At 33.9% G+C, this 22470-nt stretch overlaps 2 protein-coding genes and 1 non-coding gene across 4 annotated transcripts; all 3 read right to left on the bottom strand.

The window, feature by feature from the left end:
- Nucleotides 1-1383: 1383 nt before the first annotated feature.
- TRNAT-CGU (transfer RNA threonine (anticodon CGU)) lies at nucleotides 1384-1455 on the bottom strand. Its single transcript has one exon. It is a non-coding gene; the product is annotated as a tRNA-Thr (tRNA).
- Nucleotides 1456-2112: 657 nt separating this feature from the next.
- On the bottom strand, nucleotides 2113-7647 carry LOC101261530 (uncharacterized). Its single transcript, XM_010324278.4, has 7 exons — nucleotides 7410-7647; nucleotides 4924-6565; nucleotides 4756-4837; nucleotides 4561-4627; nucleotides 3151-3339; nucleotides 3004-3064; nucleotides 2113-2603 (listed from the first exon to the last, which is right to left on the bottom strand). Exons 2-7 carry the CDS (start codon nucleotides 6521-6523, stop codon nucleotides 2398-2400), a joined length of 2205 nt encoding a protein of 734 aa, XP_010322580.1. The 5' UTR covers nucleotides 6524-6565; nucleotides 7410-7647; the 3' UTR covers nucleotides 2113-2397.
- A 1220-nt stretch (nucleotides 7648-8867) lies between these two features.
- LOC101261830 (zinc finger CCCH domain-containing protein 55-like) lies at nucleotides 8868-18188 on the bottom strand. Of its 2 annotated transcripts, none has more exons than XM_010324279.4 (6): nucleotides 17960-18188; nucleotides 16118-17198; nucleotides 15028-15168; nucleotides 13764-14481; nucleotides 11460-13650; nucleotides 8868-9332 (listed from the first exon to the last, which is right to left on the bottom strand). In XM_010324279.4, the coding sequence occupies exons 2-6, from the start codon at nucleotides 17082-17084 to the stop codon at nucleotides 9303-9305; spliced, it is 4047 nt and encodes a 1348-aa protein (XP_010322581.1). In that variant the 5' UTR covers nucleotides 17085-17198; nucleotides 17960-18188; the 3' UTR covers nucleotides 8868-9302. The 2 variants fall into 2 exon arrangements, with proteins under 2 accessions (XP_010322581.1, XP_010322582.1); XM_010324280.4 differs by having other exon boundaries at nucleotides 13782-14481.
- Nucleotides 18189-22470: the final 4282 nt, after the last annotated feature.

Raw genomic sequence — 22470 nt, 5'->3', positions numbered from 1 at the left:
AAGTGTTACGTAAATTGAGACAGAAGAGGAGGGAGTATATCTGAATGTGCATGCAGGCATGGAAGCGATTAAAATTAAGAAAGGTTACGAGGCTTTTCCTAATATAAAACCGATTGTATGAAAATATTTACAAAATTTGATTACTAACCAAATATCAATCTATAATTCCTTAATAGTGCAAAAAAAAATTAAAAATTAAAAATGGTAATGCATGTGTGTGTATAATGTATAAGTATTATTAATTATTAACTTTAATGATTTTTTTTAAAAAATGTTGGAGTGTGTGCTATGGGAAATGAGATAATTAAACTATGAACAGATAGTGACTTATTGGAGTGTAGTACTCAATTATAAGGATGCCATCCAACAAAAATTTAAAGGAATGGCCCATACCAATTTTCACTTTTTCTAAAGCAGTGAAAGGTTTCTCATGTGGTCCTAATATATATATAAGAAGAAAATAATTATGTCATAAAAGAGAGAATTTATTTGAGTTTCTTATGATGATTATCTTAATTTGATATACTAGAATCGGAATTGAAATTAATTTTACTATTTTTGTGAAATAATGATAAAATTATCTGCATATATTTCATCATTTTAAGATCGAGATTTCATTGAATATTTCATATTGTTATAATAGAGAAGACGATAGATTTATTGATGTGAACAAATAATAATTGTACTAATTAATAATAATAATAATAATAGTCAAAGAGCATGCAAATTATTAGCCGGGCTAAACTTTTAGGAGGTTAAAAGTATTTATTTAGAAAGATAGTGTTTGACCAAATATTTTTGGGGGTAATGTAATATAAATTGTTTTTCAAAAACTTAAAAAAAGAATTATATTTTTTTTAACTTATAGTACTTAAAATTTCTTGAAGAACATTCTTTAGAAAAAAAATATACTTTTAAGCACTTTTCAAATAGTTTCGCTAAACATTAATAGTTGATCAAAAGTGTTTTAGAAATTTAATGGCCTAACATAAACTAATTCTCACTAAAGTAATATACCTTTTTTAAAATAAGCTAATTTTAGAAGTTTACTCAATCTATAAATATATACCATCCTAATAAATACTTAGTAAAAAAGAACAATTCTTGCAAATGAGAGAGAGGAACTATAGTTCAATTTTTATTTTAAAGGAATTTCAGAAAAAAAATGTTACAAAATTAATTAAATGTGAGTGATTTGAGAAAAGGGTGGATTGGTCAAATTATAATCCTTTTACATTAATAATAGACCGTTTAAATGTAATGTTACAAATAAATAAAAAATAAGAGTGTTAAATATGTCCAAGAAAATTCAGAAGCAACAAATAAAAAATAAAAATAAAAAATAAAAAAGAAAAAAGTAAAAAGTAAAAAGTAAAAAAGAAAAGCCCCCGGCGAGGATCGAACTCGCGACCTTTCGCTTACGAAGCGAACGCACTACCACTATGCTACGGAGGCATTTTGATATAACAATATTAGCTAGTCAAAATATTTATCAAAATATAAAATTGGTATTACAAGCAAATAGAGAGTGCTCGCGTATGAGGGATGACTAATCTCAAAATTAATTTTCAGATGAATTTATTCCATGTTTGATTAAGATAGTATCGCTAGAATAACTAATCTCGAGACAATTAATCCTGAGATAACTTGTTTAAAAAAAATGAGCCGCCTCATCCGTATGCATACCCAAAATTGGAGAAGGGTTTTGAGTTAGTAAAATATATCTGGGATCAATTTATTCAAACACATGGATTGTGGTATACTTAGTCCAACTCACATTTTTTTGTTTGGATTGACTTTCGACTTATGACTTATAAGCTAAAAGTCATAAGTTAGGAATCCTAACTTATGACTTTTGGGTTATTTTCTTATTTTGACTTTAAAATAAGTGCTTATAAGCACTTCAAAACTGCTTAAAAGTTATCTCGACTTAAAAAGCACCTAAAATAAGTCCATCCAAACGGACATTCAATCATTTGGCATCTTGTTTGGGGTTGATTGGCAAATCCACATCCATTCTTTTGTATTGTTCCTCAATTGTGTGATGAGCAAAAGTAAATACTAGTACAATAATCAGTAAATGTTATTTCTATTACCAAACAAAAGAACAGATTAGTCTGCTAAGTCACAAGGACTATTTAAGTATAATATTTCAAGTATAACAGTTTCAAAAAGTGCATGTTCGCAGGGATTAGTACAAAACTTAGCCCAAATAACTTAACTGGGACGGAAATAACTAGACATGTTTGAGTTAGGGATAAGGTTAAATATATGCATATTCTGTTCTTAGATGTGCTGACTGAAGCCAAATGTTCTACTTTCTTGCCAGTATCCAAAAGCTATTGGCCAAATATATATGATACAAAAGGACACCCGTTGCAGAAATCGAGTCTTCTATCAATATTGACATTTATAAGTAGAGTATTTATTAGCACCACTTTCTTGTGAATATGTAGCGGCTGCAATAACCTTGCGATAGTAACGCCAAGATGCATTCTTATCAGTGATAGGTCGTTGACCATATGGGTTATTCTCTACATACTTCTGAACATTTTCTGCCATGGCTAATCCTTCAAGATAAACACGCAGATCACCACCAGGCCCTGCCGTGGATAAACAAGATGAATTTCATAAATAGCATGAGTTGGACAAATGTCGATGACTGACCAACATCCCTACCCCATACAGGACAGAATGACACAGTGCTAAGGCAGTCATATTAAGTAATGTAAATTGCTTTAATTACATAGAACTCAAAGTATGAAATCCAGGAACTGTAAAGTGAGGAACTATCAACGGCAATTTAAAAGGCGTGTACAAAAGGAAAGCACAAGAGAAACACACACAGATGTTCACCCGAAAAGATACATGGAATACTTTGGGTGTCCAAACATCAACAGTCTCTCAATGAAGGGCGAAGAAGTCTATAGTACTTGTGATAGTTTTGCAAGGAAAAACACACACAGATGCACACACACGAACACATATAGGAAGAAAACTCACCTAATGAGTCATCTTTCTCATCCAAGTAGTGGTATGAATTTGGAAATATTGCTGTATTTGGCTGAAAACCATAAAATAAAAGTTGAAACTCATTGGATTTTAGTCATGCAGTAAACTTCTCAGGCAGAAGAAAGGATTAAAACTCACGGGATTACACAATGCTTTGTGCGGAGAGTCGTCCAATAGAAGTGTGTTTGACTCATCATATTCACCCCTCTCCCACGGAAGATCTGGTTCATACTTATCCCATAACTTTTTTAGATTCTTCAATATAATAGGCTTGCTCCTCCTTGTCCCAACAACAGGAAAACCTGTGTCAGTGCAGTGGGACTGGTCCTGCATAATTAGTTTCAAGTTTGTTTATACTACATTGAAATAGACAAGTGAAAGAGGCAAAATAGGGAACTAGATGAATAAATACAAAGGGGAAAAAAGTGGCTTTGGTTGGAAAATAGCAACTTAGCAAATACATAATTTATTCTCTCACAAAAAGAAAATAAATGACTGAAAAATTATACTTGACAATCCGGACAGGAATTCTATGTGTTGGGTCACACAATCAAGTAGGTAGAACCAGAAAAACTACATTCATATAGACATCTAAGATACACAATGTGTTCATCCAACCAGGTTTCCAAATCTTTAAAAAATAACTACTAAAGAGAATGAAACACTAGTTTGGAATCCAACTGATTTGCAGCAAGGTAACACCCTAATTTCCCAAGCCATGCAGCAGATTTCATGTAGTTGTCAGGAATTCAACTACTGCAAGTTAAGTATTTGCTTGTAGAGCGAGGCTATGTTGCTCGGACTCTCCAAACTGTTGCCACACCCGTGTCAGATCCTCCAAAAATGCACTAGTTTTGGAGGTTCCAACATGCACCCAGTCGCATTTTTGACAAGTTCGAGTAGCATAGGAACGAGGTAACAGAGGGAAGTTGGCACCATATGTTGTCGTTAGGCCTTTTATATCACAATGAAGGATGCATCTGTGTTATAAACTTATAATCCCCCAAAAAAAAAGAGGTGGAGGAAAAATAATTGAAACATTTGGTATAATTGGGCAGGTTGGGTTATAACCCATCGTTCAACCCATCTTAACCTAAGTATCTTTTGGGCAGCTTGGGTCATGACCCATTTGTTGTACCAATCCATTCTAACCCGCCAATTTGACACCCCTAAGTTTAGGCATGACTGAATATCCTTCCTCATACAGCCGAAGGCAAAGAATAAATGGAATTGGGAATCAACAACAAACCCAGTGCAACAGCATAAATTATGTTTTCTCAAGTATGGATCTCATTCTAATTCCAAGGAGTTATATCCTAGGTGCCCAACAAATCTCCAGATTTATAGAACCATGCATTAGTAATGCATGCCAACAGATCAGAAAATATAATGAACTGTCACCATGCACATCCATTAATGTTGTTTTCAACTGATACTAAAGTTCAAGCATCACAAGACTTTCTTTCAAGTCCTCAGCTTTGAACTCCTAGAGTTGTAACTAGCACCAGCACCAGGTCACAAAAATATAGAGAAGCGAGAAATTCTTACCCAACAAAAGAGCAATTTGTGCTTGGCATCCCCCAAAAGAAAATCAAGAACCAACTCCATATTTCTCCTGCAGATTTTTCAACAACATACACGGGGCACATAAAATCATGAGTTGACATCTAAACTACTGAAAGTTTTCAGATGTAGTGATATTGATAAAGTCACTATGGCGAGAATACAAAGTTTGAAGAGTACTTGATCCTTGATGACCATACACCTACATGGAATCTCTCAAAGCAGAATTGCAGAAAATCGTCATGAAAAGGCCTCTTGAAAACTGGTACAGCAGACAAAGCTCATTAGAATAATTTCTAGGAGTAAAAGTAAAATGAAAAGTGAAATACAAAGTTTGTCCAAATCCACCTGCTTTCCCTGATACAATGATATTCGCCTCCAAACTATAAGGGATGTATCGAAGCGGAACAATATCAGCAAGTAATCCATTCACATCAAGTACAAGAAGCTTTTTGCTGGAACGTGCATTAAGTGCTCTCCCGAATGGAAGGATCACACCCACATTTGTTATTCGGCTCCTCTCACCAACAAAACCCCTATCTCTTGACTGAGAAGGACTATCTTCAGTTGCTGATTGTCTTTCCCCATTTAAGGGTTCATTGGTTGAGACAATACTATAAGTGTCACTGGAGACCCTATGATCACATGGCACTGCATTATGTGAAGTCTCTTTAGAAAGTTCACAATCATATGACACATTGACAGCGGCATCTTTGTCATTTCTCTTCTCCTGCTCATGATTATCTGCCTTGGAGTCTATTGGAGACTCATTCTCAAAAGAAGCCATTGAACTGTTGATATTCTCTATCTGATTATCAATCTGAATCGTTTCCTTTTTACTCCATGTTTCACTGCATGGATTGTCACCAGCTGACTTCTCTAAAAGCATAGGTTGCACACCCATCAACAGGGTACCACCTCCGGCAATGACCTCTTTAGGGAAATTATTGGAGTATGATATGGACACTTGGCAATGGTCTGGGCTGGTGGTGGTAGTTTTATTTTCTATAATTGGAAAAGAGGAGGTAGCATCTGTCATGATAGATGGTAAACTGCTAGCAGAAGCACTAGAATTCTTTCTCCTCTTCCTGGAATAAGTTATCAGCACTTCCACTCTGGGGTATATTTGTAGACCCCTCGTCTCAGTTGCAGCATTATTGAAAAAATCACAACTTACAGTAGTCATACTATTGTCCACATTAAGAACTGGCTCGTTGTAATTTTCAACTTCAGAGGTAGACTTTGATTCTGAAGTACCAAATATGTGATCCTTAGAAATGTCACTGCACCTATCACCACAAGTATCAATATCATGATCAGTACCACTAGATATAGAGGGGTTCTTCCTACTAATTTCTTCAACCCCATCACAAACATTCTTAGGCAGACATGTCCCTGTCTCACTACTGTGCATCACCAGATCTCCTTCATAGAATGTGTTAACTCCCATCACCGAACTTCTAACTTTATCTAAATGATTCTTCCCTGGTACAGAAGCAGCATTATCAAGTTCACAAGCAATTACATCATTTTCCAAGGAATTGAACTTCCTGTTCAAAATGCTTCTTTTTTTCTTTACCTTCCATGCACTCAAGTCTGCAATGCAACTTCTTACTTGTGTACTTGATTTTATATTGTCAGAAGACCATATATGTGAATTTTTTTCTAGATTCATGGTCCTAGATGGAGCTCCTACCACGTGGTCAATATTATTAATACCAAAACACACAGCATTCATTCTCCTATTTTGTTTGTTTCTTATTCTTTTTAACTGCTGGGGAATGACATCATCAACATCGTTGTTACAATGCCCTCTGCTAAAAGCAGTTTTGCTGTTCAGCTTTCTCAGTTTAGTACCACCCTTACTCTTCTTAGTGTCCCAATAGTCAGGAGTCCCAGGGGCAGGCAATGCCTGGACAACAATCCTACTGCTATGCATCGTTTTCATTCAATAAGAAATGAAACAACTTAACTAATTTACAGACAGGTCCTGTGATGACAGAAAACCAAATTTCAGTGAGAAATATCAGTCTATTACTGAAGAATCTTTCCAGAAAATGAGAAAAACTAGAGAATTTTCATAATGCATTTTCCTAATAAAGCAGAAGCATGAAATCAGTAGAAATTTTTCTGCAATATTGCCATGGCCATCAAGAGTGTGGCTACCTTAGTTACAGAAATGTCATTAAACCCACTCAGTGGAAGAAACAAATAATCACAAATACGCAGAAGGTATACTAAAAAAAAGAAACTGAACTTTAGAAATTAGGAAAACTTACTTTAAAAATTGATCAACATTATACTAATTATCCTCATAACCTTCATTCATACTCCCTCCATTACAATTTGTTTCTCGTAGTTCCCTTTTCAGTCCGTCTTGAAAAGACCGTCTCTTTCTTTTTTTAGCAACTCTTAGTTCTATCTTTTCCAGATTAATATTTGAGACCACAACTTCAAAAAGTACATTTTGATACATTCTACATATTTTAGTTACTAAAAAGTTCTTTTAACCTTCTCAAACTCATATCAAAGTCAAAAAAAATTGAAACCAGGGATTACTTCACAACTGTTCACATTCCCCAAGATATAAAACAGCAGCATATTCACAGTCACAGACAATTCAGTTAGTAACATCCACAAATTCCTTTAAACAAATGAACGAATACAAACGGATAATCCACACACCACATTCCAAAAAAAAGAGATAATGTCTATGCAAATTAACCTAGAAAACTCAGAATTCAGATTAATCGAAATACTCAACCGTAATATGCATCAGAAAAATGTATAAAAAAGCAATCTTTCTCATTAAATTTGAAGCATTTGAAAGATACCTAGATGAATCTGTTGCTGATGACGAAATTTGGAGAGAAGTGAATCTGAATTCAGTGATTTTTGAGTAAGAAGTGGAAGGACCAGAGTACACGGGTTTGAATATAGCGGGGATTTTGAGAAACCCGAATTGTTTGGGGATTCGGATCCTTACCAATCTTATCCTTTTTTCCAAATATTTCCTTTTTTGTATGTTGGAAAACAAAAAGAATAATTTTATATTTTATGAAATATAGAATCACGTATCATATAAATTCCAAAAGCAAAACATAAAGACAATTTGAGTATTTTATTCCTTAAAAATAAAATAAAATAATACTTCATCAGTTTAAAAAATGATGAGCTAGTTTGATTTGAAATGGAATTTGAAAAAAGAAAAAAAGACCTTTTAATTTTGTCGTTCTAAATTAAAGTTATGTCAAATATATCAAAATATCATTTAATCTTATAATCTTAACCATGTCACATAGAAAATTTAAAATTAAAATATTATCAAAAAAAAAATCATTCTTTTTTAAACATCTTAAAAAGAAAATAGACTATTTTTTTTAAACATGGAGCAGTAGTTAGTGGGTCCGAACCCCAATGAACTTGATTTAACAATGTTTTTGACGATAGAAAATCAATATATTTATGTAAGTTAAATACTTTTGTACAACGTGTATGATGTAAATGTCCTAGTCATTAAAATAATAGTTTCATGAGATTTTAACTTTTTCTATTCGCTCTTTGTTTTTTTTTTTTAAAGATTCAATTTTGACTTAAATCTAAACTTTTTTGAATCAACTCTCGCAAATAGTCATTATAATAAATTTAATTATATTTCGTAGGTATAATTTATATATATTACTAGCTATAGCTACAGTTTAAGCTGTCTCGCTCGTATAATTAATAAATTTGTATAATTCGTAAATGTATTTTTATAAACTCGAAATAACGAATTGAAACGATTAAAAAAAGTGTAAATAATTATATAAATTATATTATACAAGTTCTGAATTATACAAACTAAAAGGTTGAGCTACATAATTAGCTAAAAGTCAATTAAAATTGTGACTATGTTAACTAATTAATAGTTTATCTTTACCTATACGCGTAATTTTCCCTAAAATAAATAAAGTTGCATATATAATCCTTAGGTTTTATTCGCTTTAGAGTAGAACATGTTGCTTGAAGATCATGTCATGCAACTTAGGTAGATTATTTGAAATCAACGCTAAATATTTGATTTCATAGTTTTAATCAGCAAGAGAGTTTCAAGATAAAAATAAAAAGTGAAATTATATTGGAGCCATGGCTTCCGATGATTTTCTTTGCAGTATAAAACAAAAGGTGCAAGTGTTGGTTCATGATAACCAACCTAAGAGAACTTGAAGCATGAACAATGTTTTGAATCTGCAGTATATGGTTTTCTAATTTTTTTCACTTATGCAGTTGAAATGAGAATATCAACACAGAAATAATACAACATGCTTGCCATTAATATGCATATACACAACACCCATTGAACAACAATACATCTATTAAGAAGAAACAATACTAAACCAAAACATTACATACATTTTGCCCTTTTAGATATGTTGTTGTGGTCTCAACACTTTGGTGTTCGATTGTAGATGTTGGTTGTACAGTAATAACACTCCACCCCCCATTCTCTCCAAAGAGTTGTCCGAAATACCATGTTTCTCATTCAAGGAAAAATTACAGGCATCAATGTTTTTGGGCAGTCATGCATATTAAGCTTTTGTCCATATAAGCAGCAAAGCAACTACCACTGATTGTCGGGAACACATTCATTTCAAAGCATACGCCATTGAATGCATTCACAGTAGCATCTATAGTGACGATACACAGAAAATAACTGATGTTGCCAACTGGTGCAGCCAACGAGACAGTTATGCCTTGACATATTTATCAACATAGCCCTGGAAAATAAAACTGTTAGTTCCATGGTATCAAATTTGCATAATGTCTTCTAATCAGGGCATCCTACACAACCAAGGCTTTCAGACCAAGTCTCTAGATTATGAGAATTGTAAGCTTCAGCACATGGGGTGAATGGTGTTGGAGATGTCAGATGAAAAAAATTAGAAGTCTCAAAACAAACAAGACCCACAACTGAAGTAAGCTGCACACCTAGGGTTTTACCCGCTTATTTGATTTTTAAGAATGAGACCTCAGAATCCATTCAGAGGTAACCCCTTGAATGAAGGGTTATCATGTAGTCCCTAGATGGACAGTTCATTTTCCGTACTTTTTTTTTTTAGAAGGTAACATTTGTGTTTATTGACAAGTCAGTACATGAGTTGCACTGAAACCATATTTACAGCAAACTCAAAAAGACATAACTGACTCTAATTCTAACAAGATCCTAGGATGTCTATAATTGAGTCAGTGTTCTCTCAGTATATTTGCTTACACCAGAAACAAAAAAGTCTAATGCAATTTAGTTTGATCATCTGTAGATCCAATTTTTGCTCTCAAGACATCTTGAATACAACTTACCATAGGGGTTTAGCTGCCTCATCTCTAACTCAATCCAGCATGACAAAGTTAGGAGCCATTTGTCTATAGAATTTTCTTCATTTTTTTAAAGCAGCATTTGCTTATACATAGGACTGATTTTTTGAAAAAAAATATATTTTAAGATGTGTTTAAATGGTGTGTTTTGACCTGTTTTTCAAGTGAAAAATCTCTTCCACTCTCAAAATTTCAATTTCTTTTCAGGTTGAATGTCCAAACACAACTTCAATTTTCAAACACTTTCTCAACCTAACTTCAAATTAATTTATTTTTTTTCAAATATCACATTTTTTATGTCCAGGCGCCGACTTAATTAGAGTATTTTAGGAGTCATCATGCAGAAACACTGGTAGACTCTGATATAAGCTACAGAAAATATCAAGTAATCTACTTTAGGTGTCATAAAAATGAGAAAAAACAAGCTACCACCACTAGGTGCCCAAAGGAGGAAGCAAAAGAACCACTAGTTGGTCAGTGGAGTGGCTTTGGAGAAGAATGTTGATCAGAGTGATTAGATAAGGATTACATTTGTTCTAATGTCTTCCACCAGTTTCACTTTAGGATGCTTTACTACCAATAATCATTCACAACAAACCCCACCACCCACCTACTTACAGATATTGCATAATATTCTCGAAAGATCCACTCTAGCGTAAACTCAATAATCCACATTAATTATAGACAGGCAAAATGTTCAGTAGGCATAAACTTAATTCAATGCTAATAAGCAAAACCTAAACACCACCAGTAGATCACATAAGACGATTGACGTGTAACAGTATATATAAGAACCTCTTAAGAAAAGAACAAAAAAGATGTTGTTTCCTTTCCATATAGTCAAGTGACTTTTAGCTCCTCCGATAAGAATTAAATGAAGAACTTGTCGTCAAAAAGGTCATACTAGTAGGTGGCAAATGGATGGGTTGGGTCAAAGTGGATCAACCCAATAATCAGCTCATAACCCAACCCGCACAAAATCTGATAGGGTCTAAATGAGATGGATCAAGTTGGGTCAATATGAGTGATATAACCTAATACACCCAATATTCCATCTTTTTTTTTACACTTGCTTGAAAATAATGCAAAAGCATACACATTTTCTAAAAAGTTATTAGCTTAAGTTCTTCCAAATGTACATTATTCCAATCTCTAAATATGACTATGTTTTGAATAGGCAAGAATGGTAAGCCTAGGGCGATAAGCATGGCTCCACGGTGTCCACAAAAAGCCTATTTGACTCGTAGGTTACACTATGCTAAGCCGTTTTGACTCACTCATTTGATGGGTAATTTTGGATTTAACCCATTCATCAAGTCCATCAACAGATCATAACCCAACCCGTTAAGCAAGTTGGATCGGGCAGGTTACCATGACTAGTTTAATCAAACTAAACATGCTTACAAGACGTAAACTTAATTAAACCCGTGGCAAAATCTAAAATATCTCCAGTAGTTCTACCAATTTTAAAAAATCACCAGTAGATCACATAAAGGGTTTTGGGAAACAACATAGATAAGAAGAGGTCGTACCATGACTAATTTAGTTAATTTCCTCTGTGATGAGTCAATGTAATGGTCAATTTTTGACTTGGACTTCGGTATTTGGTGGCTTTTCATAGCTCCAGAGACCTTGTCTACAGTTTTCTTGACTATTGTCTTAAAAACCTCCTTGCTTATGTTACCTTGGCGCCATGATGGTTTTAACATCTCCTTCACAAAATTAGCAACTGAAATCTTGAAAAGCCTCATAGATCTGGATTCCTTGCTTTTATTTTTCTCCCCTGATGGCTTCACCTGTTCAATCTCTACCTCTCCTGTAGGAACATCTTCCTCATCATTGGAATCACTTGGACTTCTGTTCTCAACAACACCCACCTCTGCCTCAGCTGTCTCGTCAAATTCATCATTTTCTGCAGGTATGGTGAATGCAATAGCTCCATCTGCTTTCTGCCCCTTGGTTACTTCCACATCCAGTGGTTCATTGGATCCACTGAGCCTTAACATAACGCCTGAGTCATCAGTTACTTCAAGCTTAGGACCAGGATCAGACTTCTTAAGTAAGTTATCAGTTACTTCAAGCTTAGGACCAGGATCAGACTTCTTAAGTAAGTTAGTAGATGGTTCTATGCTGTCATAAAGTGGATCATACTGGTTACCACCTGGCTGGAAGAACATTCCTTCAGCAGTATGCGCAGATGGTGGGGTAATATTTCGTGAACCAAGACTTTCTGCAGGATGGCCTTCAATTGGCATATTACTCAAACTAAATGCACTGTATTTACTACTAGGGAGCATATCTCTTCCATGTATTAAAGGGTCCGAACTGAATTTCATTGTTAGTGGCTGGTCAAATGTAGTAGCATAAGGATTGAAATGACTTGAAAATCTGGATCCACCAAAATCAGGCAAGCGATGAGCTTGATTCTGGTCTAATAAATCAGATGTGTACCTTGACACAGAGGAACTTACTCCAGGCTCAACAAGATGTCGAGAAATACTAGCTGTCTGAGGACCAGAATGTGGTTGTTGCATGTAAGGATAACTCTTAGAAGATGGACCAGGATGCTCACCAAGAGCCAGAGAGTCGCCGAGGAAAGCTGGTGGTCTATTCGGTGATCCCCTAGAATAAATAGGTTGAGTCTGCACAAAAGCATGACGTTCACCGACTTGAGGAAGATCAGGTGATGTGCTTGCGTAGAAGTCATTCCTTGGAACTACTAAACTTGGTTGAAAATGTACTCGAGGAACACTATGTTGTACACCAGCTGCATTCCCAGAGGAATCGTTCACAAATTGCGTGAGTGGTGCCTGAGCCTGTGCTGGACGTGGTGGAAGAGAATTCCAAGAGGAACTCAAAGGTACAGCGAATGGAGATGGTTGATGAGGAAATGGAGTTTGATATGCAGGAGAACTTCCAATATATGCAGAATTCAAAGGTGGGGGGAAGTTGTGATCTCTGGGCATCTGCTGAGCAAAAGCACTACTTGAAGCCTGTGGAAATGAAGGAAAGGGAGCTGATAAGGGTGCTTCCTGGAGTGTATCTGATGGGTGCAAATCATTAGCAGACACATATTGATGAAGCTGGACAGGTGGGACCATGAATGATGTCTGGACAGATGATAACTCCAAAACAGACGAATCACATTTCTCTTGAGGTTTCTCCTCTGCATTTAGGAGCATCTGATCAGAGACATGATCTTCAGACTGATGAATCCCCATACATCCAACCGAGGAAGGCATGCCCCCAGTAGCATCACCAGGAAGCTTCTCCACTTCAGCAATAATTACTAGACTGTCAGCAGGTCCCATTTGATTCTCTTTTCCATAGAGATCAGAAGAAGGTTCAGTCTCTTTCATATCTTTCATTTCCATATCAGGAATATCCTTGCTTTTGAATCCACCATGATTATGGACCGGTTTCTTGAGTGTAGTCACTATTTTTTTATGTGTGAGAGAATCCTTTGAATTGTGCATATCGGAATCCTTTGAAATAAGTGGAAGATATTGGTGCTGATCTTTGCTCCTGTAAGATCTTGATCTATCACTCTTATCAGGCTCAACATGGAAATATCGACAGGATGCTCCATGGTAACACTTGCCTCGAAGAAAACTAAAACATTGTTGAGGATAACCTCTGTCCCTTCTTATTTTGTCACCACCAGAAGTTGACCCGGGTCTAGAAGGTGACTTGCTTCTACTTCTGTATCTCTTTGGAGAGATGCTGCAAAGTTTAAGCATTGACAATTTTAAGATCATCCATAACTACAATAGAAATTAAATCAACCGAAGAGATACTGGCCAGAAACATAGAAAAAGGCAAATTAAAGTGAGTACCTCCGAGATCGATCCCACCTGTCCTTTCTCTTCCGTGGACTCTTCCTCCTCCTCCTATCATATGGAGAGCGGCTTCTTCTCCGGCTTCTTCCTCTTTTTCCATGTCTCTGCTTATACCTTCGTGAAGCATCAGAATCACTGTCACTGACCCCCTCCCTAACCAATCTACCAAACTCATCAACCTTCCGTGTAGGTGATTTGTCCTTGGCATCTTCCCTAAGCATATCAAAATTGTCATTATCATTAACGTCCAAAATATTTTTCAAACAAAGTCCTTCAGGCGCAGTATCACTCTTCAAGGATAATCTATTTCCATTACTATGATCAATGGAATCCTCAAATTTTAAAGCACCAAAAGATTTGGGGTCATCTTTGGCAACAGAATTTGAAGGTTTAACTGAAGATATTGGTGATTTTTCAGTATCAGTCTTGGGAATTATAGCAACAACTTCACTGGGTGGAGGAACTGTTAAACGGCCAAGATTTTCAAGACAATTCTCATTATCATTGTCTAAGCTGTCGTCCGAAGCATAGCCTTGAATTAGCCTAAAAGGGCTGGCAGCTTCCATGAGCTGACTGTGAACATTTTCAAGATCAACCTCCTTATTAATGGGTGATCCTCTAGGATGGCTAAATTTTTTCTCCAGGGAAGTTGATATCTGCAGATGATCATCCAAGAAGGGTTGATATAAACTTGGAGGCGCTCGATATGGAGAATCTGCACAGACTGAAAATGTAAGAGGATAGAAACAAAAAGGAGGCAACTTTGCGTCAAGGTCAAAATCTCTAACATATTTTTGGAGAAAGTCAAAAGATCTTCTAATTAAAATTGACAAAATCTAAGAATCTATCAAGAACTATCCTCAAGCAAAGTTAGATGGGTTGGAATATGAATTCTATGTATTCATTACACTCTATTTAGGTTCATTTTAGTACATTGTTAAGATAATTCATTACGATTAAACTATCTATAAGCTAGCATCAATCGTACGCAACCTCACCCCTTTACTTGACTTAGGACCAGCTATCAAATCAAAATGTCGTCAAAGGCAAAATTAAAAAAATAAAGCTACTAGCGTAATTTATTTATCTAAACAATTAAATGTTTCAGGGGTGTCTTTATCTCATATCAGCTTAAGTTTGATTCACATTTGCGCTAGTTTCCTAACATATTTTTGAACTATAGACATTAGAGCTATTTTAACATGAGTCACTAGCACAGAATTTTCAGTTTAATTCCTCTATTTGCAAAAGCAGTTTTCACCTCGCCTTTGTTCCTCTGACTTCGAAGGTCCACAGACTGACGAATTTTGATGTAGTATATCTTCAATTAAGCTACCCTGTAACTGCTTCTCAGCCCCCAAAGGATGAATTTGTAGATCTTCATCTAGCTGGGTGATATCATCTGATAGTCCAACAGAGAAGCAAGATAGCTTCAGAGTTCCAACCGTACAATACAACTTTCACACTAGTCAATCAGGTTAAAATGAAACTTCTAAGTAATAAAGAAATGCAAAGGATTCAGTGACCAGGTTGCAAAGGAAACAAGCATATATTGAAGTGGCAAGGGTGAAATAGAGCTTGAAAAATTACTTGACAATGCAATCAACAACTCCAAAAACGTAGTTCAATAACCTCACATTCTTTATAACTGAAATAGCAAGAAACTCACTTCTCTTTCTTTTTCTAAATACACATCAGAACCACAGTTAGGACTCCTGCTGCTGCATGTGGCGCTCTAGTAAGGAGTCCTCTTAAACTTCCATGTTTTACTTTTACACCGTTATACTAGGCATGGGAGATGATATTGGAGACAACTAATAACAACTGATTGGTTCTCCCTGCATTTGACCCATTGCAATTGATTGGTGTCCACTATCTGTCTTTCAAATATGAGCAAAGGTCCTTGTAGTTGAGGGATCTAGACTAGCACAAAAGAAAATAAGACTGAAGAAAACCTTACCCAAAGTAAGAGTCCAAATAATAATTAGAAGCAGTGATGTTTTCCAAAGGAAACATACGCTAGAATCCTTGCCATAAAATGCTGACTTCTCCAAAAAGTTAGTCAGTTTGTTCTCTCCTGAAATGCTATACACTTAGAAGTTTTAATACATTCTATGTATCCCAAAAAATCTAGGACGGACCTATTCAATTTCTATATTTCAATAGGGCAAATACAATATGTGGCCACATTTCCCTCAACAAATACTAAACAATTCACATTTGTTATTGTTCTCATGATTTTTACACTGGGACAAACTACACCAATATATTGGGATACAAGTAGCATAAAATAGCACTAAGAAAAAGAAAATCAACACTTGATGCATACAAACAGGATATATTACACTAACCTTCTATCTCCATATCAGAATCAACAGCTGAATGAGACGGAGCTGGGTTTATTGAATTAATAAGTTGAACTGATGAGACTTCTCCTGGAAATGCTAATGATACAGGCTTATGAGGAGAAGATGGAAGATCCGAGTCTAAATTCTTATTTACTGGTATACCTTCGCTGTAAGCAATCCCTCCATCGAGCACAGACGACCCCTCATCTTTAGCACTATTAGCATTTGCAGTGGTAGATATAAGAGGTGGTGAAGATGGTGGAAGAGGCGGATCCCCAGGAGGTGAAGGTGGCAAAGGTGGCCGAGGACCAGAAACTGCAGGTTGTACATGAGAATCATGGTTTCTCGAATGTGTGGTGGGGTCAAATTGGGAAGGTGTGAAAAAACCATGGTTCTGCAAATTAGGTGGTGGTGGTGGTGGTGACGGTCGAGGAAGATTATGAAGAAAAACTTGCATATTGTCTGGTGATGGCTGACGAATAGAACCTCTATAAAGCATTTGACTTAGTGGTGGAGGAGGTGGAAGAACTCTAGGAGCTGTCGGGGCTTTTGAAGGTGGAACATGATGCATACTGAAATTCCACTGGGAATGCTGCACAGGGACTTGGTGAGATTGCAGAATTGGTGTGCTTCCATGAACTTGTGCAGATGGAGGAGGAGGAGGAGGAGGAGGAGGGAGTAGCGGATAAAATTGAGTAGAATCACTGCCACTTGTTGGAACTGGAAAAGGTGGACAAGGGTGACCTACACCAGGATGGGCATGCTGATATGCAGGAGGGCCATGCTGACCAACTTGGGGTGGTCCTGGTGGATGACCATGTGGAAATATAGGTGGACGTGAGGCCTGAGCGGCAGGTGGAGGAGGAGGAGGAGGAGGGGGGCCAGAGGCAGGAGACCACTGTTGCATTTGAGGCCTAAGCATGTTATCATTTTGACCACTCTGAGTTGCGTAGTTACCCTGATCATACATCTCAAACAGCTAGCTATCAATAGAATTAATAAATCTGGAGTTCATGGTCCCACCGGTTCTGAGAGTTCCCACGTGCTGATCACCAACTTAAGTTATCCACAGTCACAGCAGCACCTACAAACACAAAATGCAACTTTGTAACAATTCAAAGCCTCAAGAAATATAATTCCAGTGGAAAAGACAAAAACACAAATTTCTCTTACCTTGCAAGCATATACAGAACTGAAGCAAAAGAAAAAAGGGAAAGAGAAGAAAGCAGAATTCAATGCAAAAACAGAGACGATAATAAGCTAACCTCGGCATTGATACTACACTTCCAAATTAGAGGAATTGGACTTCAAAGGGATACTTCCCTCCAATTTATAAAGCCTATTACCACTATCTAGACTGCTTACACACTTTCAGTAACATAAAGACAAAAGAATACGTGAATGTCCACAAAGTTGGCAGCTTTAATATTTCACAAAATCACATCGAAAGGAAAAGTTTAACCTTAATCTCTAACTACAAACACCCTAAGGACACCTTGCAGCCCCCTTAAAATAACAACTCCAAAAAACATATCACACACTCAAAACACCAACTTACTCACTCGAGAACCAATCTATTCCCCGTTTTATTTCTCCAAAGCTTCCACTAAAGCTGCCGTCAGTAGCAAGCAAGCAAGACACTTCATATTATCAAGGAAGATTCAAACTTCCCACAAAGCAAATAATATATCAATCAACTGCATCTCAATCCCAAATTCGTAAGCTTAAAAATCCAACAAAATTCACCTTCTAGCTTTCAAGCATTTTCAAGTGACAGTAATGAACATGCCCATAAATAAAACTAAAACAGTAAAGAATTTACGCACAAAACAATTAAATGCATACCAAATAGCGAAATAGCAGGTCCCGTAGATGTGAGTTAAAACTGATTTTGAAGATCTGAAATGAAACCTAGCAAGCTTAGCTTAGCGTTCGAGAATTTTGATTGAAGTCCTCTTCTGTGTTAAAACCCTAGACAGAGAAAAACTGAGAGAGGAGAGAGAGATCAGTGAAAACAAAAACAGAAACAGAATAAAAAAACGTGAAAAAAGAAAATGGAAACTTACGTAAACATACTATAATTAAAAAATATTTAGTATTCATAGCAATGACATCTTTTTTTATTTAATCACTTTTAATTCAATTATAATATAAGTTTAATACATATTGCAAAGAACAATTTATTATTCATATATAGTACAAGTTTTAACGATGCATAATACATTTATTAAATATTTTAATACAATTATAATACATACAATATGACAAATTTTTTATCAAAGAAACATAATATATTTCAAAAACAATTATAATTCAAATATATTGCATACATAATTCGCTTTTAATACATATTACAAATTTATTATAATATTACTATAAGTGATAATAAACAAAAAAAATGCATACATAATTCACTTTTAATACATATTACAAATTTATTATAATATTACTATAAGTGATAATAAATAAAAAAATTACTAAAATCAATAATTATTTTTTAAAATCCATTAATTTATATAATTTTTCCAAAAAAAATTACGGCAATTCCATAAATTAACGGTCATGGAAAACCATCGGGTGATTGGATTATGGGGTTGGGCCTAAACGAATATTATGTAATTATATTTTGAAATATTTATCAAATATAGCTAATTTTTATATTTTATAGCAGCAAATATTCTCCAAATGAGTCATTATTTATGGCTATGCACTGAACAAATTACTCCACATTTACGTTTTTAAATAATAAACAACAAAAAATTTTGTTAATCTATGTACTCCTCTACCATATAAATCAATCACATGTATAATTTTAACTCAACATCTTTCTCATAAGGTGTCGTATATATATTTTTTTCTTTATAACACCTATTTATAATATATATACTGACACATAAATATTTATATTACAAAATAGTTATGTTGAAGTGATAGATTTATAATTCACAAAATTCCCATTGTCAAAAGAAAGTGTAATGGTTGAAGAATAATTGTATCTCTTAAAGTTTAATGATGTAAAATTATTTTTCTTGTCAAGATAAAAATATGTATTCAGTATTCATTTTCATCATATTTAAGAAGTAATACCTCAAATATATATAACTGAAAAGGTAAAATTAATTTTATATTAATGGCGAGAATAAAGTTAAACTGTAAATCAAAGTTGAGGAGTATTTTTGAGTTTTTTCCAAATATTTTTATAATCAACCCCTTCTTGTTGACTACAACCTTTTACCACTAACATGACCTTTAAAACATTTCTACTTCCCAATAGATTTGTTAGTTTATTTTGTAGACCCACTCGTATTCGATAGTTAACTGAATTTGAAATTTTTATTAACATTTTATACCCTTTAAACTTCGAACTCACACATATATCATATTTATGTTTAAGTAAAAACTATCGAATCATTCTAAATAAGTCATAAATAACTATTAGGAAATTGTTTTTCATTCTTATAGACCTTTGTATATCAAGATGCAAGAGCTCAAAATAGCTAAGACCTTTTTATGCAGCTACTAAAAAAAGGGCACTTTTATTACATTGCCCTTAATACCTATGGTTAAAGGGTTTAATTTCTAACACTATAAATTAGTGTTAAAAATATTTATTAACATGTTAAATTTGTTTCAATATCATGTTCCATGGGAAGCACATTTGTTTTTCACTTCCTTCGAAAAAATTCAATTCCCAAGCAACTAATTTTATGATTTTTTTTTATCTTACCATGTTATTTATCTGAATGAATACTCGCATCTTATTTGGTTAGGAATATAAACATAAAGGAGTAGCCTAAGAGGCATAAATTGTGAATTTTAACGTCGCTCGTTTATTCTACTATGTGAAATAACAATTTTACGATGATAGCAATAAGCCTTCCACAAACACCCTATTCATATCCAATCTATTAAATCTAGATGGCATAGTTACAATATATACCACTCGATTGTTTAGTTTGCCAAACATGACCTAAGTAAATTATATATACAATCGATTATACATAATGTGTATATATTATGTATACATATGTATATTATGTTAAAGAAAAATCACATTAGTATTGTCTTTACAGTCCTAAATTACAATACATAAATCTACTGTTAATCAATTATTAAATATAATTTTTAATTACAATACATAACAATCTGATTTTGTTTATTTTTTGGGTTTTGGTGCTAATCTTTTAAAATTGAAAATTTGTTATCTGATTAATAGGATTCTAAGCACTAAGCACATTCCTAATTTGGTATATTAACTATTGGGTAGTAGTTACAAGATATAACAAGGAATAATAATTAGATCTTGTGGATCTCCTAAAAGTTAGCTAGGGGCATTTTATGTAAATATTGAATCATAGAGTATATAACAAGGCTTTAATCTAATGTAATAAACTTCATGGTATATATTTGGAGTTTGGACACATAATTATAAAGAGAAAGAGAGACACACGCATTTAGTAGGAATAATAATTATCTTATCCTAACTGTCAATTCATAATTAGGTAGGCCATACAAGGTTTACTTAAATTTTTTTTTACTTTTAACTTCTTTTGGTGTCTTGATCAAATGAATCTTGTATATATTTTCCAAAAGTAAACACATATATCTATTTGAGTGCCTTTATCACAACAAATAATTAAGGTGAAAGTATATGTTTCCTAGTTTGAACTTATAAGGCCCCACTAAGGTAATATATATAGAGAGGGGGGTGAAGAATTAATCTAATTAGAATTTCACAAATGAATGCAAAAATCAATATCATGACCGACTTTAAGTTGGATATATGAGAACGTAAAATAATGTAACGTTCTGAAGACGAAAACCTTATAGCACTATGAGGTAATGAAGTTGCTATATTGCATAGACGTCTTCCAATTTTATTCGATAAATATAGAATATTTAATCGCCAAAAGTCTAATAAAGTAGGTAGCATATGTGTTTATCATTAAATAAGATTATTAGTAATTAATGTTATGAATCTATCGAAATCCACTTACGACACGTTGATTATCAAAAAGTTATCTATGCAATACTTTGATTTAATATCAATTGAATCCATCCTTCAATTGCACTAAAATGAAAGAATCCAATTTATCAAGTTTTTGATAAATAAAGCTAAGAAAGTGAAAGGCACTACAAATACAAGTCAGTTCCATGTTTAGACAAGCTTAAATGCCTCATATTCTTACTTCATTTGACCAAACAATTAGTCAAAAGTAGAAAAGTGACAAAAAGAAAAAAAAAACAATAAAAAAAAATTAGTACCCCCTTTTAGCATTACAACTACCAAAGTTTTGGCTTAAATAATAATAATTTCATGGACCACAGAGACCACAACAATACTTGTGCCCTTTTTACTTTTATGGAGTAAAAGAGTTTAATATATGTCCACAAAAAGAAAATTTAATTATTAACCAGCCCACACCAATCTATTGGCAATTACCCTTTATGTTCTAATTTTTTACTTTCTTGTTTCGGATTTACGATGGCCAGTTGGACGCTCTTTATCAAAAATTCTAGTATATATATAAAAAACTTTATAAGATATATATGTTAAAAATATTTATATATTTTCTTCATTTCATTTTATGTGGAATCATTTTTTTTGATTAGTTTTTAAAAAAATGTAACGTTTTCTTATATGGTAAGTATTTAAAGATACAATTCATTTTTTATCTTTATTGGTCTCACTTAATTACAACTAGAGAGAAAAGTAAATTTACTCTTTTGAAAGATAATTTGGTAATCATTTCAAAGTCTTCATTATTTCTTAAATACCGTATCGAAACAAATATTGTCAAAATATATATTAAATTTTGAACATTATTAATAAAATTTCTCATTCACTATTTTTTACTGTGTTGTACAGTAAATTCTTCCTATTTTGCTCTTTTCCATATTGATCTGTGCGTTTATTCATGCATCATGTGCCTCTACTGTTTTGAGTGTTTAATCATTTCACTACGATAATGATTACGCACTCGTATACTACGAAGGATAAGAAATAATTAATTTAAGAATGAAAATTATTTTAAAATAAAATTATTTAATAATTTATTTTGAAATTAATTATTTCAATCACACACATCAAAAGTGAAATGACAATCCTAAAATAATTTATTTTAGATAACTTTTAGCCTTTAATGTATGTTAGAACTTAAAATAACTTGATTTTTATAGTTTAAAGTTTAAACCACTTACGTTTGTCTCTAATTTTAAGTTATATGATGCAAGAAGATTGATTAGCCTTTTATAAGTTTATTTTCTAATTTTATGTCTTTTATTAGTAGACTATAAATATTTATTTAAAGATCGAAAAATAACACAACAAAAAATAAAATGATGGGATTTGGACA

This window comes from Solanum lycopersicum, chromosome 6, assembly GCF_036512215.1.
Source record: "Solanum lycopersicum chromosome 6, SLM_r2.1".
In the NCBI taxonomy this organism is placed as follows: domain Eukaryota; kingdom Viridiplantae; phylum Streptophyta; class Magnoliopsida; order Solanales; family Solanaceae; genus Solanum; species Solanum lycopersicum.
This window is presented reverse-complemented; position numbering and strand designations above follow the sequence as displayed.

What these genes read in the sequence shown, in the direction of transcription:
- LOC101261530 (XM_010324278.4), bottom strand. Translation starts at nt 6,523, where the DNA reads ATGAAAACGATGCATAGCAGTAGGATTGTTGTCCAGGCATTGCCTGCC. An exon ending in GTATGGTCATCAAGGATCAA is followed by an intron (nt 4,628 to 4,755) that starts GTACTCTTCAAA and finishes AAAAATCTGCAG; the next exon opens with GAGAAATATGGAGTTGGTTC. An exon ending in ACAAATTGCTCTTTTGTTGG is followed by an intron (nt 3,340 to 4,560) that starts GTAAGAATTTCT and finishes CTAATTATGCAG; the next exon opens with GACCAGTCCCACTGCACTGA.
- LOC101261830 (XM_010324279.4), bottom strand. Translation starts at nt 17,084, where the DNA reads ATGTATGATCAGGGTAACTACGCAACTCAGAGTGGTCAAAATGATAAC. An exon ending in TTCTGATATGGAGATAGAAG is followed by an intron (nt 15,169 to 16,117) that starts GTTAGTGTAATA and finishes TTGGACTATCAG; the next exon opens with ATGATATCACCCAGCTAGAT. An exon ending in AATTAACTAAATTAGTCATG is followed by an intron (nt 9,333 to 11,459) that starts GTACGACCTCTT and finishes TTTATTTTCCAG; the next exon opens with GGCTATGTTGATAAATATGT.